The sequence below is a fragment of the Netta rufina genome, assembly GCF_964035555.1.
Source record: "Netta rufina genome assembly, chromosome: 3".
Taxonomy (NCBI): Eukaryota; Metazoa; Chordata; class Aves; order Anseriformes; family Anatidae; genus Netta; species Netta rufina.
In genome coordinates, this window is record NC_140125.1 from 120,246,676 (window position 1) to 120,266,530 (window position 19,855).

Below are 19,855 nucleotides of genomic sequence, written 5' to 3' on the forward strand. Positions count from 1 at the left end.
TATTTTATTTTTTTTTTTCCGTGACGGGGAGCTATTCTGAGATGCTTTATGGCCAAAACGGAACCACGGCTCCGGCTTTAAACGCTCGTTCGTCTTCGTTAGGCCGATCTGAGCCCTTCATTTTTATAAGGGAGAAATCTGTTTAGGAAATCGCCCAAACCTTGTTGAGGAGAGGCACTGGGATGAAGGATTCCTCTGCCATGGATGGTTTTGTGCTCACCGGGCTCTTGAGAGCGATCCCCAGCTTCAGAGACCCCCCTGGGACGCCCGGCTCCCCACCTCGTGCAGCATCATCCCCTCCTTCGTGCTGGGATTTGGGTGGGTTCCCTGTGTCCCACCTCGTCTCCAGCTACCCCAAATCCTGGGCTGGTTGGGGCTTGGGGCACAAATCTTTTGGGGATCCCTGGTGGCTTCATCCCGACCTCATCCCCAGGGCTGAGAGCTGGAGGTGAAGGGGTGCACACCCCCGTCTGCCACGTGAGTTTTGGCCTTTCCGTCTTAATTTGGAGAACAAATCTCACCTCGGTGTGAATGAGCCCTGGGCCGTGGTGTGAATATCGCAGCCACACTCAAATCCCGTGGGCTCTGAGGACCTCCTGGCAGCCACACGTCCCTTGGGCTCCGTGGTGCTGCCCCGCATCCAAGTGCTGCTGGCGGCTGGGACATCCCCACCTCTCTTATCTCAGGCTGGAAATTTCCTGCCCTGCTTTGGAGAGTTGACCTGGTGGCTATTTCGTGCTGGAAAGGAGACAACAAATCCTTCCAAACACACAAAAACCTGGCTCTGGTTGAGATAAAAGCAACCAGCCCCACGTGCAGTTGTGGCCAGGAAAAGGATGCTGAAACAACAGCAGCTCCTCTGCCCCGTCCTCTATTTGCAGGGAGCCAGGGGACACCCAAATGGGTTCATCACCACGAAACCACCTCCGTGGTGGCATTTCTTGGAGAATTTAGAGCCAAGGGAGACTTCCTGATGGTAAATCTGAGCGGTGGGCAGGCCACCCGTAGGGTTAGGGACATTTCTGGGTGTGTAAGTGGAGGTGATCCCCTCTGGGCACACAGGTTGGTGAAAGGCAAGCCGTGCACCTTGCTTTTGGAGCAAAATGTTGGAGGGCAGCTCTGAAAGGGACTGGGCATCCCCTAACCCAGGGGGGGACCAGGTCGAGGTGGGCACGAAGGCACCCGAGCTCCTCATCAGCAGCAGCACGGGCCAGCCTCCGGGAGAAAAAAAAAATATTCATTTATTTGGCTGGGACATGGGACACGTGAGGGGTCTCCTTTCTCCACGGGCTGCTTGCTTTCTGCTCGAATCAATTAATTCCCCCCACTGGCTTTAACAAAAGCAGGATCAGACCTCACACGGCTGAAAGAAGCGGCTGTGGCACGGCGACCTGGGGAGCGCATTGCTGCTCGAGATTTCTGGTGCCAGTGCCCTTTCCTCAGCTCTATTTACATGCCAAAATCTATAAAGTTGCCTCTTTGCCTCTGGTTCCAGCAGAAATTGGTCACCGTGCTGGGAACAAGCGACTGAAGGCGTCTGAGGCTCCGAGCCACCGTGCCCTTCAGCAAGTCAGCCCTGGGACGGCTTCTGGTATTTTTTTTTGCGTGTTTTTTGGCTTTCTCTTTTCTTCCCGATTTTACAAAGAGCTTGAGTCATGTAAGCCCACTGCACAGTGCTCGACCAGAGGGTCAGGAACCAGAAGGAGCCGCGTGGGGCTGGATCCCCGTTGACTTTTATCCCCTACAGCCCCCCGTGTGCTTCCCCATCTCAGGGCTCTGTAGGGCAGCGCCTCACTTCTGGCCTTTGGGGTGGTATTTCCAGCACTGGATGTGTTTGAGAGGATGCTGAGCAGCTCCTGGTGGCCCTTGGGGACCTCCTGGTGGCCCTTGGGGACCTCCTGGCCTCTTAGCAGGGATGCTTTTTGGGGTACCACCTGCACAGCTTGCACCGGGGCAGGGGTTGTGGCACTGCACGTGCACCAAGGACGGCATGATGGGGACCCGGAGCCTTGGGGACCTTGGTGGCCTTGTGGAAATCCCCAGCAGCTTCTGGTCTTGTTGCAGAAGCAGCCAGCAAGCAGGGCCAAAAGCAGAGGGCGGGAGGAAGGCTGACACTGCAGACAGCACCGCATGACCCACGGGATGCTGCAGCAAGGCAAGGCACGAGCGCATTTTGTCTCTCGAGGTCTCCTTCAAAAAGCAGCTTGTTGTTCAAGATACACACCTAGAGCCAAGGAGTTTGCTCTTTCTTGAGCCAACTCGAGCTGTCTGAAGGGCTGAAGTTTTATCCCTCTTTTCTTATTCTGCCTTCTTTCCCCAGAAGTCCCTCGAGGGATTGAGGCATCCCCAGCGCATCCCCAGGGCTCATGACCCCCTCCTGGCCCCTGCCCTCCCAGCGAGCACAGAGCTGCAAAGGAGAAACTCACGGTCCTGTCCCCCAGCCACTGCACTTTATACCCCCTCTGAAAGAGCTTTTGAGGCAAAGATAGCTGTTTTGCTTTCTTGGGAGTGCAAGGGGTGAAAAATATCCCAGAGCATCTCCAGTACGGGATGGATATGGATGGCCTGGCACCAGTGCGCTGCAGGGGATGGGGCCACAGGGCTCTGGGGCTGAAACCTCCTGCAGGGAATTATTCTTGCAGAGGGATCTTGTTTGCTCTGCGAAGGCTCAGCCCTCTCAGCTGGGGGCTGTTTTGAACCTGCTCGGAGCACTGGGAAGCTCAGGAAAGGGGCGTCCATGCACAAAAAGGATGGGGAGCGAGGCAGCACCTTGCATGGGAAGCCCTGCCCTGGGTGCCTCTCACTCCAGCCCAGCTGCTGGTAAGGACAGAAAGAGGTAATTAAACATCACACCTTGATTTTAGGCTGAATTAATTCAGAATGAACTGGATTTTGAACTCTGCAGTGCCAGCTTAGCCCAAGCAGGGCCATCCTGGGGAAACTGGGCGAAATAGAGCCAGGAACCCCAAATTGTCCAGTTCTATGCTTTATTCTTCACTCCTTCTGCCTTTCTTTTCCATTTTTTTGAGCTGGTGGCATCCCCACAGACACACACTCACCGGGCACAAGCGGGCTGGAAGAGCTGTGACACACGCACGTGCCTGCAGACGCTGCCCTGCACGCGCATTTGCACACCCGGAGCCAAATCCCCGATTACTGCCCATGCCCCTAAGAGGGATTACGGCTTCTTAGGGGGCAGCTGGATGCAGGCAGGGGATTCCTTCCCGCAGCCCTGTGCTCGCACCGTGTTCCTGGGTCCTAGGGGGGTGGAATAGCACCCAGCCCCATCCCCATGCCTGGTCCCAGCAGGGATGGAGCGCAGGGAGGCTGCCAAAAACGTGCCAGCTGCGTGGCTCTGTACTGGAGGGCAGAAGGCAAAGCTGGTGACAAATCTGGTGACACAGCTGGTGGCAAAGCTGGTGACAAAGCCGGTGGCCACGGCACGGCTTATCGCAGCAGGAGGTGCAGGCAGGGCTCAGCTGAAATCAGCAGGGCTGAGCCACCCCAGCACATCCCGGTCACTTTTTCGGCACCTCGAGGCTTCTTGGTGGCAGATCTGCAGGGACGGTGACGCTCAGCCACGTCCTCAGTCCTGGCAGTGGGTTTGGGGCTGCACTGGGATGGGTTTTTGGGGAGCCGGGAGAGCCCTGGGGCACTTTGCACCAAAGTGGTCCCAAACCTGTGTTGCCTTCCTTGTTCTGTGCTGTTTTTTCCTTTCCAGGAGGTCGAGGCACGGTCAGGGGATGCTGAATATTGGGGACACCTGGGTGACCACTGGGCAGGAACAAGAAATGGGAAAGTATTGAGTTTTTTAATATTTCTCCTTCAAATAAATGCAAAGAAAGGGCTGATGGAGGCTGCGGTGGTGGTGGGGACCTCGTCTCTGCAGAAACGAGCGTGGGGAGAGGGAAAGGGGCAGAAGTGGTGCTCATCTGGGTGTGATCCCTTGCACATCTGTGCCTCCCGAAGAGGATGGGGACCTCCATCAGCTGTGCTCTGTGTGGATGTTACCAGAATTTGGGACCTGCAGGGTGCACGCACCGGGTAGGGCTGAGCCTGGGCGGTTCGGTCTGCATAGAACCATACAACCCTAAAATCTTTAGGGCTGGAAAAGCCCTCCAAGACCTGGTCCAACTATCCCCTGCCACCAATGTCACCACCAAACCCTGTCCCCAGGCACCACGTCCAACCTCTCCTCGAACACCCCCAGGGACGGGGACTCCACCACCTCCCTGGGCAACCCGTCCCGGTGCCTGACTGCTCCTTCTGAGCAGAAATGCTTCGTAAAGAATTGCCCAAGGGGTTCCAGGGGCTGGTTTTAGACAATCCTGGGCCACCGTGGGGTGGGTGTACCCCCCAAAGATGCCAAGGATGGGTCAGGCGAGTGCTCAACCTTGGGCACCTCAGAGCTCACGTCCCTCCGGTGGCTGTCTCATCGCCCAGGCTCCCGTTGAGTCCCCGCCGCCCCCTCCTGCCTAAAATCTCCCCCGAACGAGGCAGACATCAGCGGAAGGGAGCCGAAATGGCCGAGCTTTGTCTCCCTGGAGAGAGGCAGCTCCTGCCCGGCCGCCCCGTTTTCACATCTCCCTTTGTTGAAGGAGCAGCCTTGAGCGAGACGCCACTCGAGGGGCATTGAACGAAATGTTCGGTCGCCTCTTCCACGTGGCACTCAGCGCCCCTCTCCGCCTCTGACGCTAATGATCCGGACGAGGATGGTGGTTTTATTATTTTTTTTTTTCTTTCTTTCTCTCTTTTTTTTTTTTTTTTTTTTTTCCTGAGCATAATGGGGAGAAGAAATGAAAGGGAAAAGGGGGCTGGGGGAGGGGAGGTCACATCCATTTAGGAGCCCAAACATTTACCGGGAAAGTGGCTCCTGAGTGGCCGCACAAAGGCCCTGCTGTGCCCGGCTCCATCCCTCCTCCGGCTCGCCTCCCCCGCCGCCCCCCAGCAGGACCAGCAGCCCCCGTCGGAGAGGAGGATAATGGGTTGCATTATAGGCAGGCACGATAAATGTCTCTCCACTCGTGTGCAATAAAGGGAAGCTGGTCTTTAGCTAATCGCCCTGGAGGAGCTCTTGGATGAGGCTCGAGAGCGAGATGTTCTCCTTGGTCCTGGCCCCGAGACCGCCCCGTAAGGGGCTGTGGGGTGCGATTTGTCCCATCCCGATGGGGGTGAGATGTCCTGCCCGTCCCCACAGCTTGGGTGTCTCCTGGGGTGACCCTGGAGGGCGAACGACCACGTCTGGGCAGAGGAGAGGCTCCTGTGGTGCTGGAGTGGGGTTTGCTGGTGATGTGGAGGAGCCCAAAAGGAGCACCCAAAGCTCTCCGAGGCCATCGCAGGACCAAGGGGTGCTCCTGGCGCAACCCCTAGAGCGTGGCGGTGAGCTCTGTGCCTGGGTTGGAGGTGGTAAGGGTAATCTGGAGGGAGAAACGGGGATGGAAACTGAGGCTCCAGGTGCTGAGCTTCCAGTATTTCATCTCCCCAAGAGCCGGTGGGGGTCAGAGCACCCCGTTCCCAGGTGGGACTCACCAGGGGCTGGGGGGTATTCGTGGCCCAAGAGGTAATTTTTCCTGTATTTTCCCACTGAACAGCTGATTCTCAGCTCTGATATCTACAATTTTAAGGGGGGACAAAATAGCCCCATTTCTCCTACCCCAAGCCAGGACCATTCCTTGCCCCGAGGAGGGAGGTTTGCACCCCCTGCCTGGGAAGGGTTGGGGCCCCAATAACAGCCATAATGGAGGTAATATTGGCAGAGCAAACCCATTTTGGCCCCACACCAAGGAGATAAACACACAAACCCGGGTTGAAAAAGAGCAGAGTGCAGCTCGGGGAGGCAGCACGTGAACAAAAAGTGATTTTCGGAGCACATGGGGGTCCCTGTCCCAGCAGGGGAGGGGGGGGGTGGTGGGCTGGTGCTTTCTGCCCGCTTTCTCCCCGTTCATTACCAATGCAAAAAGGGCTCGGAGGGGGAGGGCTCTGCTTGCCCAGGGACATTTTCCTCTCCGAGCTGCCCTGGGTGGTGGATGTGGACAGACACACGGACACCCAGAGGCGCCGGAGATGGGGCAATCAGCCCCGTGGAGCAACGCCGTGTCCTGAGCCAGCAGGACACCTCCCTGCTCTGCCCCCAAACCCTGCAGAAACAAAGGAGACCAGTGAAAACCCTACACCTAACATCCACCTACACTTAACACCCCCCCCTTGCAGATGCCCACTAACGAATTTCCCCCTTTTCAGGCTTTCCTCTGCTTTTGGGGGCCGTCTGAGCTGGTTCGAGCATCTCCTTTGTGGGAATCAATCTGGGAACATCATCTGGAAACTCTTCATGGAGTAAAGAAAACCCCAAAGCCAATGCTTTTGTCTGGAAATCTCTGGTTTCAGCTCGCATTCTTATGTCAGAATGATTAGCATATTTAATTAAGCAAGCCTGTTGACATTTCTAGCTGGGTGGATGATTACTCTTCCTTCTTGCAAGGAGCAGCCAGCGTGATGGGGAGAAGGATGAAAACTGCCCGGAGAAAGGCTCATGGGATTGGGTGGGATGGGGATATGGGATGGGGATGGGATGGGGATGGGGATGGGATGGGATGGGATGGGATGGGATGGGATGGGGATATGGGATGGGGATGGGATGGGATGGGATGGGGATGGGATGGGATGGGATGGGATGGGATGGGATGGGATGGGATGGGATGGGATGGGATGGGATGGGATGGGATGGGACAAAATGGGATGGGATGGGACAAAATGGGATGGGATGGGACAAAATGGGATGGGATGGGGGTGTCTGGGAGCAGGGAGCCGTGCCCTCAAGCCAAGACTCCGGTTTAATCCCCGCTGTGCTGATAAGGTCACGCTGGGACCTGTGCTCCTGCCTGCCGTGCACCGTCTGGGGCCGGCGGCTCTGGGGGCCCTATTTATAGTGCGGTGAGAGGATCAGGGGGAATCAGTGCCCAGCAAACCCCGATGCTTGCCCTGCTTCCCACAGCCAGTCCCTGCTCACTGCCTGCTGCTGGAGCACCCGGCTGGTCCTTGCCAAGGTAGGTGCTGGCACCACGGGTGCTTGGGGAGCCTCGGTGCCCTCCCACGTCCCCATCCCCTTTGGGGTGGGATTGGGGTGGCTTTTGGCACGGTGGGGAGCCCCAGTGTTGAGCTGATTTCTCTGGATAAAAGGGACAAATTTTATGTATTTGTCTTGTCCTGCTATCAGCCAGGTCACCATCCCTCCATCCTGCTTGGACCTGAGCCCACCTGGGGCAACCGACCCCACAGCCATGGGGAAATTGGGCCAGGATGGAGGTGTGGGATGGAGATCTGACCCTGTCAGGGGCATCTTGGTGGTCTGGGCTCCCCATAAGGTGGGCACCATGCCCTCCATACCCCTATTTATGGCTACATCTACCCCAAACCCATACAGAGGGGCATGGGGAGAGCCCCAAACCCATGAGCCGCTGGGGAGGCGGTGGGCAGTGCGGTGGGAGGGCTCCTTGCTCCCCTTTGTCCCCACCGCCTGCATCCCTGCTCTGGCTCCTGTTCCAGGCAATTCCAGCACGTTGGGATGTGGGGAAAACCAGCGTGGCCCCACATGGGCTCAACACCCTGCCCGAGGTGACGGAGCCACCCTTGGGGACCGTCCCCGTGCGCCCCATGGAGCTCTGCTCCGGCACCGTCCCCGCCGGGGCACCTTGGCTGTCCCTCCTCTTGCTGGCGGTGCTGAGCGTCCCCTCGCTGCCGAAATCCCTTCCCGCGTCCTACGGGGACACCGAGGAGCCCCAGGAGGGCACGGGCTTGATCCAGTGCGGGGAGTACAGCAACCAGGTGCTGCCCAACGGGCGCTGCCGGATCGTGGCCACCCTGCCGCAGGGGGACGAGCAGCGGTGCCCGGATCTGTTCCGCTGCACCGACGAGGTGTCCTACTGGCTCCACGAGAACGAGGAGCGCAAGCAGCAGATCCTGGAGCTGCGGGAGCTGATCTCGGAGCTGCAGGAGGAGCTGAGGAACCACCGGCACCGCATCAAAGTCCTGGAGCTGCAGGTAAAGGGGCTGCTCTCGGTTCCTGCAGGGATGATGCAGAGGGTGATGGTGAAATGCTCAGCATTGCTCTGACCACAGGGGTTTATCCATTAAACCCCTCTTACTCTGCTGGCTCGGGAGCCTTCCAGGGCTGATCTTTCTTAGCGTGAGCTGCAAACCCCTCTGGTTTTATCCCTGTAGGAGGAGGAAGACCATCCCCAACACCTCTGAGCCTGCCTGGGATGGGTTGGGGTCGCTCACCCCTTACCCATATTGGGGTTAGAGATGAAGTTTTAGGCAGCCAGAGCTGAACCACATCTCAGGTTGACTCCTTCCCAGAGCCCTGCAGCTCCGGGCCAAGGAGGCAGAGGGACAGCAGTGCACTAGATATTTTCCATGCAGTGTTCATGCCCTTAATCCTGTCTTCCTTTCCAAGCTCTGAAACAACCCACGTAACACCCTGCCTCTTCTGTAGGGTCCCTGGGAGGCAATGGTGCTTGGTTGGACCATGGCACTGACCCTCCTCCTGCTTATACAGGTCCCTTCCCATCCTCTCTGCTCTCCCTTTTTGCCTCCCCTCTCACCCTCTTGATAATTTCTGTGTCTTCATGCTGTTTTTTATCCCTTTCCCTGTTAATAGGAGTTGGGAGAACTCGTTTCTCCCCTAGGGGATCCCAGGTGAGCAGCGGGGAAGGAGCTGGGGGTGCTGCTGGGCTCTGCACCCTACAAGGATGCACCCAAGGGTCCTTGGGGGGACATCCAGGTCCCCAACCCTACCCCGAGCAGTTCACACCTTGGGGACAGGGCCAACAGCACCCATGCCACCAGGCTACAGCTGCACTCAGAGAGGGGATGTCCCTGGGGATATTTGGGACCCCCTTGGGCCATTTGCAGGGGGTTCCAGCCCTCTGTCGGAAAGGGCCCTGAGCGATTGCTTTGAACCCAGCCTTGTTTTCAGCAGGAAGCTGCGGCAGAGACCTACAGCGATTCCTCTTTTTTTTTTTTATTTTTTTTTTTTTATTTTTTGTTGAAAAAACACACGCTGGAATGTAAAGGGGTGGAAGAAAAGGAAAGAGAACAAAGCCTGGAGAGCTCCGCAATGCGCGCAGCCCTCCGTCCAAGCACGGGAGGGGGGAATGGCAAGAAGCGCAGCTGGATGCAGGGTGGGAAACAAGGCCTTGCAGCTGAACCAAGGAAACCAGAAGCAGAAATGGCTGCTGAGCCAGTCCCCTCCAGACCCTACAGTCACAGGGACAATTCCACCAGAAGTTTTCCCACTCTGGTGCTCTGGCCCCTTCCCAATGCCCGTGCCCAGCCTGGCAGGCTGCTTTTTCCCCACCTCCCCTTGCTGCCTCCCCGCCGTGCCCACCATCCGGCCCGGCTAGGGCTCTCCACCTCCCTTCCTCCCTCCGAGGCGCTGTTGCTCCTTTAATCCGTCCCCATAAATCAGCCTCCTGCTGCTTTGCCAGCAGGGTTTCTCCTGCAGCTCGATGTCAGCTCCTCCACCCAGCACGGACATCTCTCCGAGCACCGCAGGAGCCTTCCCCAGCAGGCTCTGCCAGGTCCCAGCTCCTTTTGGTTTAATGGGGACCCCAAAATGGGGTGAGGCGAGGTGACCCCTTCTCTGCCTTGTTTCCCTCCCCACCTCCCTTGTTCCACCATGGTTTGGGTGGGTAGGACCCCGCTGCGCCCCAACGGAGAAGCCCCCGATAAACCATCCCCGGTGGAGCAAAGGGATGCGGCAGGGTCTGCTGATGGAAACCAGCCTGGCCGTGCTGGTTTTAATCAACAGCAGGGGATAAAAAAAAAGGAAAAAAGAAAAAAAAAAAGGTGTCGGCTGTGGAGGAGGAGGGGATTGTCTGGGAGAGAGCATCACGGGTTTACGCGCAGGGCTGGCGCGTGGGTGCAGGCTGCTGGTGTCGGTCACGGCTCGCGGGGCAGAGCTGATTTACGGGCGAGCCAGAGGCGTTGCGGGGCTGATAAGGAGAGCACCACGTTGTCACACACCCTAGTTCCCAGCCTCGTTTCCCCTGTTTGTCTATCTGCTTGGGATTTGGGGATATGGGCAGGCTCATCCCGAGGTGATCTGGGCTTGTCGGCAGGGCCAGGCCATGCTGAAGTGGTTTTGGGAAGGATGCTGTAGGGCTGCCGGTAGTTATCGGTGCAGAAAACATCCTCTGGATGCACAAATCCCTTCCCACGGGAGGAAATCCCAACCTGAAAGCAGAATCACTGCGGTTTTGCAGGTATTTGGGCACCTGGAGCAGGTTTGGTGTGTGCTGGTGGGGCTGGGGGTGCCCATCTCAGTGTGAGCCCCCCGCCCAGCCCGGGCACGTATCCTACATGGGATCAAAGAGTGTGCATCCTAAATTCAGGTGGTAAAAGGGGCTGGGGCCCTGCATCCCCAGGGTTGGTACCCAAAGAGCTGGAGGTGGCTCCTGGTGGCACGGGCAGCTCCTCGCTGCAGGGTGCTGAAAGCTTTTGTTGCTCGAGGGGAGAATGGGGAGTGTTTCAAGGGGAAAACCCAGCGGTGGTTTTGGGGTTGCTGGATTCACCCTGAGATTCAACGAGCTGGAGGGGTTTTGGGGACAAATCCCATCTGCTCACCCTGCTCCTGCAGCACCCAGCTCACCTCTGCACTTCCCACCCGTGCCAGGGAACCCCAAAGAGGTTGTGGGTCCTGCCAGGGGCTGGGGAGGGCTGCGGGGTTTCCCCATATCCCCCCTTCTATCCCAAATTTTGCCCTGCTTGCAGCACGAGGAGGCGGCCGGCCCCAACCGCAGCCTGGAGCAGCGGGTGCAGGACCTGGAGCAGCGGTACAGCGAGGCCAGCACCCTGCAGCACATCCAGGCCACGCTGCTCTACGACATGCAGGCGCAGATCAACAACGTCTCGGTGCTGACCGACTGGGTCTGGCGCAACCCCACCTGCCTCGGCCCCGCAGACATCAGGCTGCAGGAGGAGACGCACCGGCCAGGTGATGGGGAGATGCTGGGGTGGGAAAAAAGGGTTTCGATCCTCTTTGCTTGCAGCCTGGTTTCAGCCAGACTGCCTTCCCGAGGCTCCTCGGAGCAGTGGAATATTTTCTGTGCAACCTAGGGGAGGGTCGGGTACCTTGGTGGTTTTTTTTTCTCTCCCTGGGTGGGGTGAGATGCTCGCAGGGCTCAGATTTGGCTCTGACAGCCCCGTTGGCACCGCTCCCACTGTTATTGCACCTGCAGTCAGCTGTAGGTGCCTTCCGCCTAGCTCCGGGGACTGTTTCCCCATCAGAAAAAAAAAATAAAGAAAAAAAGAAAAAAAAAAAAAGGAAAAAAGAAAAAGGAAAAAAAAGAAAAAAGAAAAAAATAGAAATAAAGAAAAAGGGAAAAAAAAGGAAAAAGAAAAAGGAAAAAAAAAAGAAAAAAGGAAAAAGGAAAAAAGAAAAAAGAAAAAAAAGAAAAAAGAAAAAAGAAAAAAGAAAAAAGAAAAAAGAAAAAAGAAAAAAGAAAAAAGAAAAAGAAAGGAAAAAAGAAAAGAAGAAAAAAAAGAAAAAGAAAAAAGAAAAAGAAAGAAAAAAGAAAAAAGAAAACAAAAAGAAAAAAGAAAAAAGAAAAAGAAGAAAAAGAAAGAGGAAAGAAAGAAAGAAAGAAAAAGAAAGAAAGAGAGAAAGAGAGAAAGAGAGAAAGAGAGAAAGGAAGAAAGAAAGGAAGAAAGAAAGGAAGAAAGAAAGGAAGAAAGAAAGGAAGAAAAAGAAAGAAAGAAAGAAAGAAAGAAAGAAAGAAAGAAAGAAAGAAAGAAAGAAAGAAAGAAAGAAAGAAAGAAAGAAAGAAAGAAAGAAAGAAAGAAAGAAAGAAAAGATGAAAAGGAAGAAAGGAAGAAAGGAAAGAAAGAAGAGAAGAATAAAGAAAAAGAAAAAAAAAGAAAAGAAAAGAAAAGAAAAAGCAAGAAATCATTTTGTCTCAAAAATTCATAACATGAAATCGGGGCTTTGGTAATACTCTTCAACTCCCCCAAACCAACAATTTTCCATTATTTCTCACACTCTAGATTTAATGAATGCATTGAAGTTTTTGCCAGTTTTTGTTTGCTTGTTTTCCTTGTTGGTCACTGAAATGTTTTATTCATTTTATTATTTTTTAGCAAACATGGGAACTTCCAATCAAAAAACGCATTTATTTTTTTTTTTCCCCTGCTGTTCTGCCCCAATTTTCTGCCAAAGAATCCCCATTTATGACAACGTTCGGACCGGGGCTCGTCATAGCAAAGCTCCACCTGGAGCTGCTGGAAGGTTTTGCAACCTGTTGGGTCTCCAGGGCCTTGGTAAGGGGGTGCTGACCCCCGTGCCCAGCCCCATTTCAAAACCCCAAAGCCTCCAGGATCCCTGGGGCACCCCCGGAGCTCACAGCAGCACCCTGGGGATCCCAGGACTGGTCCCAGTGCTCCGGTGCTGAGCAGAGGGGCAGGAGGATGTTAGGAAAGGATGAAGAGATATTTCTCCAGAATGGTCCTCCAGCCTGCCGTGCACCTGGTCTTACAAAGCCAGGGTCTTCCTTCTCCAGAAAGGAGCAGGTTCAGTCAAGCACAGGAGCTGCTGATGGCTTTCACCTCCCAGCCTTGATCTGATTTGAGCTGGTGATGCCAGGGGGAAAGGCAGTTACTTCTCCTCAGGCCAACTAATGTAAGAATTTTCCCAAAAATTGCATGAAAGAGAGAGAGAAAGAGAGAAAGAGAGAAAGAGAGAAAGAGAGAAAGAGAGAGAGAGAGAGAGAGAGAGAGAGAGAGAGAGAAAGAAAGAAAAGAAAGAAAGAAAGAAAGAAAGAAAGAAAGAAAGAAAGAAAGAAAGAAAGAAAGAAAGAAAGAAAGAAAGAAAGAAAGAAAGAGAAAGAAAGAGAGAAAGAAAGAGAGAAAGAGAGAAAGACAGGAAAAGAGAAAGAAAGAGAAAGAGAGAAAGAGAGAGAGAAAGAGAGAGAAAGAGAGAAAGAGAGAAAGAGAGAAAGAGAGAAAGAGAGAAAAAGAAAGAAAGAAAGAAAGAAAGAAAGAAAGAAAGAAAGAAAGAAAGAAAGAAAGAAAGAAAGAAAGAAAGAAAGAAAGAAAGAAAGAAAGAAAGAAAGAAAGAGAAAGAAAGAGAAAGAAAGAAAGAAAGAAAGAAAGAAGAGTGCAAAGCTCATTTGGCCACCCATGTCGTGGTGGAGGCAACACCAACAGCTCCAACCCCACCTGCTGCCTTTGTGTGCTCCTCCCTGAGCACGAGCTGGGATGTTCAGGGGTGCTGGAGCTCACCTCTACACCCGTGGCAGCCCCTCCATGATTTGATGTCACCTTTTTATAATTGGATGCTGATAATTTGCTCTGCACCCAGCTGCTTCCCCCCCTGCACGCTCTGCAGCAGCCGCTTGGTGCCAGCCCCAGGGGACGTCCCCAGTGTCCCCAGCCCGTCCCCAGCCTGCAGCCACCGCACGCCCCAGTTGGTGAGCCAGGATGCGGCCACCATTCAGCTGTCATTGCCCTCCCCAGCCTTATTTTCCCATCCAGAAGCTTTCATCAGCTGCCAGTCCTGCAGCCTCGGTTTGCCTCGTGGACAGGCAGTCTCCTGGGCTTTCTGCTCGTCCCCTCCTGGGCCCCTGCATCTCCCAGTGACACCAGTTTGGTGTCCAGGCCATATGTGCTTCAGGCTGGCCTGGCGGGGTGAGTGGAAGGAAGGGTAGCTGCCCGTGGGAGCTGCCTTTGTGCCTCTCTTCCTAAAGATGACAATCATCACACCAGCCTGCAGCCATCTCCAGGGAGACTCTTCTCACAAATGCTTCATTTTGGGTGTCTACGCGCACATGAGCTGGATTTTTAGGATATCGAGTCAAGCAGTGCATGGACTGAGCCAAGTCAGCATGGTCTTTCCACCGGGCAGTCTCCTAGTGCCATCGAGAACATCCAAAGCATCCCCCTAAGCCTGGAAGATGTGGGACAAGACCTACCTGGGACACCTGAGAGCCAGCCAGGATGCTCCTGGGCACCTCAGATGTCTCCGGGCACGTCTGTGCAGAGAATTCAGCCCAGCTCCTTCGGTAGGTGACGGGAGGAGAGTGGATTTCTCTCCTCTCCCACGTAAAGCCAGGATGAGCTACCCTCTGCATGAGCCTGTCTCTAGGGACACCAGCCGAGACCGCCTCTGAAGTATAGATAGCTCGTGCCAGACAAAATAAATCCCGCCTGGCACATCCCGGTTGGAAGCATCTTTAGAGTCTTCAGAACGGTTTTGATCCCCTTTCCTTGTGCGACAATGCCCGCAGCAGCCGTGTGGGAGAAGAAAAACCTTCCTCTGCCATCTGCACCATCGATCCTTTGTCAGCGCATCGCAGCTTTTTGGGGTGAGGTGTAACCCAGCTGACCTTCCCCAGCCACAGCACCCAAAATACGGACCCGTGCTAATGAACCTGATCGCTAATAGGCACTGCACTCGGGCAGGAAGGCAGCGTCATGCAACGTAATCGCTCTGAATTTGGGATTTTTGTCAGGCTCTGTGTTACGATAGCATGAAAATGATGTAACCCTAACACTTTTTTCTTTTTTTTGTGTGCCAAATGTCGCATTTCTCTGCTTTCTTGCAGAGATGAAGCACGCCAGGAACTGCCCCATCGACTGTGCTTCTGTTTACTACAACGGGCTCCGGCGGTCGGGGGTCTACAGCATCATGCCCTCCATCGGAGGGATGCCTATCGAGGTGCTGTGCGAGATGGACACCGAAGGTACTGAGGGACCTACACCATCTGCCAGGAGAGCTCTGGGTGGGAGATGTGTCCCTGCGAGCTGTCTCCTAGCTGAGGGTTACAGCCTCTCTGCTGGCTAAAGAAAGGGAAATTTGGATAAGGAGTTCAAACCAGGCATTAGGGCTGAGATTCAGTTGCCTAAACACAGGCATTTAGGGTTCTTTGGGGATCTCCTCATTTCTTGGGGATCTCCTCACATACCCAAGGTATTTGCAAAGATCTAGTGGATACCACACAGGGCTTTGGGAAAAAGAAGCCCTTCTGGAGGAGGGGGTGCCTGGAGCATCTCTGGGCAGCAGAGAGCAATCCCTAACAGTAGCTGTGCTGAAGTGAGAGGGGAGAACCTGCCCAGAGATATTTTAGGATGTAAAAGTGGGAGCAGATGACCACCCGGACCTTTGCTGTCTAAATATCCATACACAACGCATCATCCCTAGGCACAGACTTACTGACAAAATCAGTTTACGAGGCCCAGATTTGGGAAGAACGACGCCAATTGTCAGGGAACCGCGGTGGGTTGTCAGCTCCTTGCCCCATGGGTCTGCTCCTGCTGGGATGGACGTGTCACATTAACACATCCCGAGATGGAGGAAGGGGTTGGCTGCCCACAGGCAGGCTTCTCGCCTACTGGGGAAGGTTGGCCCAAAAGATCTACAGGTGATGGCAGCTTGTGGACACGAGCACTCATTAAGAAACGGGCTGTTCAGGCAGTGTGGTTATGGCATTACTATTATTTGCATGACCATTGTCACAGTCTTGGACACTGCCGAGTGCCAGCCTGTACAAACAGCAAATAAAAACATGTCCCCAGTCCCCTCCTCAGTCTTACAGTTTCGGAATAAAATGAGAAAGAGGGATTCAGACAGATGGGAGAGCAGATGGAGACTGTGAGACAATGCTGGAAGAGAGCTCGTGTGCCTCTGTGGTGCTGCGGGAACAGTACATAACAATCTCCAAACTCCAGGATCTCCAGTTCGTTCCAGTCCCAAAACGTTTGCCTCCCCCGGACCACCACCATACTCATTTAAAGCCACCTGAAGGTCTGCAATGAACCCCTGGCAGCCGGCAGGAGAACATTATCACCAGCAGACATGGGAGAGGTGGCACCCCCTTTCCCTGAGTTGCGTTGGGCACCAGGTTTGATCCCTGTAAACCGGCTCACGCTGTGCTTTGCCACTTGGTCGGAGGGGGCAGGACAAGGAGACACCTTCCTGAGCTGGAGATGGACCCTCAGAGGTGACACCACACCGTGCGAAGGCGTTGGGACTCATGGACGTTCCCTCCAGACTCCCCTTTTCCATTCTGTCCTGCAGGTGGGGGCTGGACGGTCATCCAGAGGCGTCAGGACGGCTCGGTTGACTTCAATCGGACCTGGAACGAGTACAAGGAGGGCTTTGGGGACCTCAGCGGCGAGTTCTGGCTGGGCAACGAGAACATCCACAAGATAACCAGCCAAGGGGACTACTCGCTGCGTATCGACCTGGAGGACTGGAACAACAAGCACAAGCACGCCTTCTACCAGGTCTTCAGGTAGGAGCTGGGGTGGTCTCCACTGATTCTTGGCGTTTTATTATCCATAACACATCAGCCACGTCCTTTATTAAGCAGGGATGGCCAGGTCTGTCTAGACAGTCCCAGATGAACTCTTTCCTTTTCTCTGCTGGAAATGTTTGTGGGTGACCGTGGAGTAACCTGCATGGGAGGATGTGCAGGGTAGCACTGCATGTTTGAAGCTTTGGGGCTTAAGGTAGACACCCAAACTGCTGAAACTACCTTAAAACAGAACAAAACAAACAAAACCACAAAAAAAATATGTTGCTTGAAAGCACCTTGGAGTACTTTCTGCCAGGAAACGTGCTCTGAATGGTCACCCCGATTTTTTTTTTCTCATCAGATGCCATGTGCAACAGCAGTCACCTTCAACCTTTGCTAGCCCAGGGGGCAAATTACTAATTAGCTCGGTCAAGGTGAAGGGCAGGATGCTTGCTCTGTGGAGGAGAGGCAGAACCGTGTAATCAGAGGGTTTGTCTTGCCAAAGCCGTCTCAGCCCTTTGTTGTGGTTGTAGAGTCACGGTCTGCCTGGCTCAGACCTAAAGCAAGCGCCCTGAGTCATGACAAAAACATCCCACAGAAGGGGGAAATCCATCGGCTTTGGCTCTTCGAGGTGATGAATCACAGCGGGGAGCCTGGGCAGAGCAGCCCGATGATTGCTAGGTGCCCACACCAGGAACGCGGTCCCCAAGCTGGAGAGGAGGCTCGGACGCTCCCCTTTTAAATAGTTTCCCCTTTGCTGGCAGCATCGAGGACGAGGCCAACTACTACCGCCTGCACGTGGACGGGTTCAGCGGGACGGTGGAGGACTCCTTCGCCTGGTACCACAATAAGAGGAGCTTCAGCACGCCCGATTCGGGGAACATCTGTGCCGAGATCTCCCACGGAGGCTGGTGGTACCACCAGTGCTTCTTCTCCAACCTCAACGGGGTGTACTACAAGGTAAAGGGGGGGAAAGGGACACAGGGGTGGCACTCAAGGACTGGGGACAGTGTCCTCACATCCCTGCAATCCTTCCTGGCTTGGCCAACCTCTGCTCTTGGAGCAGGGCTCAAGGGAGTGCTGGCACCAGGGCAGCCCAGCCCTTTCGGTGCCAGGGATCAGACACAAGCATCAAGCCACCTCTTCACGCTGTGTTTTGGGGCCGTTTGGTGGTGACTCATGCAGCCTGAGATGCCACCTCCACTGGGAGCACCTGAAATATGTCGAGCTTTACGTGCCCTTCCCACTGTGTCGCTGCGGTGTTTGAGCGATCAGTTTTCTGATGACACCTCCGTGCGTTTCCCATCCTTCTTTCTGCACCGCAGGGCGGCCGATACTCCATTAAAAACAGAAAGATCCTGGGCCCCGATGGCATCGTGTGGTACTCGTGGAAGGACACGGACTACTACTCCCTGAGGAAGGTGGTCATGATGATCCGGCCACGCACCTTCCGTCCCCACCTCTCCCCGTGAAGCAGCCCCGGGCCTTCTTCCATTCACCCACTGCTGGGAACAGAAGTGTGTGGAAATAACTCCTCGGGAGCAAAAACTGAGCCTGGGGGTCCCTGATGGACTGAGCCACCATCCTTCTTGCTGCCTGTGGGCCTCGGAGAGAGCTGAACCACCCGCGGGAGCATGGAGGCCTTCAGCAGTGCTGGGGTGGTGAAAGCTCTCCTCACGCCATGGAGGTGGGCCATGAGGATGGCCTTGCGAAGACGAGCATGGGGCAATTTTTCACAGCAGTTCTTGGCAGCATTTTTTTTTGGCAGCACTTCTTGGCAGGATTGGGCTTCCCCAAGGCCTGAGCCTCAACCTGGGTGCTGGCTTGGGGTGGTCTGAGGCCACAGCTTGTGTTGAAGGGAGATGTGAAGCCAAGAGTAAATTCAGACCAGCAATCCTGCATGTATTTTCTACAGCTCTTGGCTTGGTGTTCACATTACTGTGTGTGTATTTAGCACTGGAGGTCCAGCACTTCAACCCAGGGATGTCCTGGGGTGGCTGCAAGGTGCTGAGATGGCCCTGGGGAGAGCAGGGAGAGCCAACGTCGCTGCCCAAACCTCATCGTGGGCAAAAGAGGAGGAAGATCCGCAGTGGTCCTCGCTTCTCTGGCAGGGATTGTGTAGCTGCAATAATTATGCCCCAAATAAAAGGATTTAAAAATCAAAATGCTGAAGATTTTCCGTTTTTCCATCGCGTTTTCACCTCTCAGGCCTTTCTCTGGCAAAGAACTGATGAATTTTCTATCAACCTTAGGCGTGGTCTGCAGGAATGATTAGACATGATTTTAAGTCTTGTTTTACTGCCTTGTTCTGGATAAAGAGGACTTGTTGTTGCTTTCCTTTAATTTCTGTAGGGTTTTTCCATTTGTAGTTGCAGCTAGAGCCCCTCTTTTTTCTCCCGACCTCGCCTCCTTGCAGGATCAAGAGATGGAGCCCACGGCCGTGCAGCGGCTGCTGATGAATTTTTAATCAGATTACCTTTTTTTTCCGGCTTCATTTGGGCGGAAGAGTTCAAAGAGGGTTCAGGGAAGGGGAATGGCAGCTGTGCTACAGGTTAACAGCAAGGGGAGTAAAATGAGCTCCCTGAGCCTCACTGGGTCGTTGTCCATGCTCATTGGGAGCTGAGACCTGGTGAAGATCTGAGCTGCAGGTGGTTACGGATGGGATAACCTGGGATGCTGCACCAGGAGCCTGGACACGGTCAGGTTTTTGGGTTGGTTTGGGGGTTTTTGGCTGCTCCTCCAAGCAGCCTCCTCCTGGCTGTGCCCTTGCTGCCACCTTCTTTCCCTCGGTGCCCCCTTTTTTCTCCTCCCTTGCCACCCACTGGCTTCTCCCCAGGACGAGCTCTGCTCTCCTGGCTCTGCTCCCCGTTTCTCTGCCGCCCTCCTCAAAGCTTTTGGGAGCTTTCCAAGACTCCTCGGAGGAAGCTCCCTCGGTCTCTCCCTGTTTCCTTCCTCCCCAGCCCAGCATGGGTGCCTCTTTCCATTGTGCCATGGTTCCTCCAGCCCTTCGGGCCCCGTAGTGCACACGCTGTTGTAGGCTGCGGCCCAGGGCCCTGGGGGAGAACAATATATTGCGTTACCCTTTGTTTATTAAAATAAAATGGACTGAGCGGAGCAGCATTTTGTCTCCTGTGGGTTTACCCAGCTCCTCCAACTCTGCCGATGGTCGGCCTCGAGATTCCTGCTGATGTCATCCGCTCAAGATTTATGCCTCCTGCCCACTCTCCGAGCCTGTGGCCTTTCCTCATTTCTTGCGTTTTAACAAAACCTTCTGCAGCCCCCAGCTCCTCTCCCCCGTGGCGTTTGGGGGTTTGGTAACGCGCAGCCCACCATTTTGTGTGGCCACCGTGAGCTCCACACCACTGACTCCATCTCCTTTTCTACGTGGCACCCCACGTTGCTGTCGCATTTGGGCGTGATGGGACCCCCTGGGCACGATCTCTGCTTTCCCATGAAGGTCTGGACCCCCCCGGAGACCCCACCAAGGACTCGCTTGGCCCAGGAGGAGTGGAAATTTGGATACTTTGGGAAGCTGGTCCTAAATTTTGCTGCCACCATCTTTCAGG

The 19,855-nt window shown here is 54.6% G+C and overlaps 1 protein-coding gene across 1 annotated transcript; it reads left to right on the forward strand.

Moving 5' to 3' along the window:
- Positions 1-5,737: 5,737 nt before the first annotated feature.
- LOC311208084 (techylectin-5B-like) lies at positions 5,738-17,761 on the forward strand (the record flags this gene model as incomplete). Its single annotated transcript, XM_084284505.1, has 7 exons — positions 5,738-5,743; positions 7,543-8,037; positions 10,771-10,993; positions 14,598-14,735; positions 16,070-16,286; positions 17,054-17,249; positions 17,615-17,761. The coding sequence occupies 7 exons, from the start codon at positions 5,738-5,740 to the stop codon at positions 17,759-17,761; spliced, it is 1,422 nt and encodes a 473-aa protein (XP_084140631.1).
- Between the last annotated feature and the right edge of the window lie 2,094 nt (positions 17,762-19,855).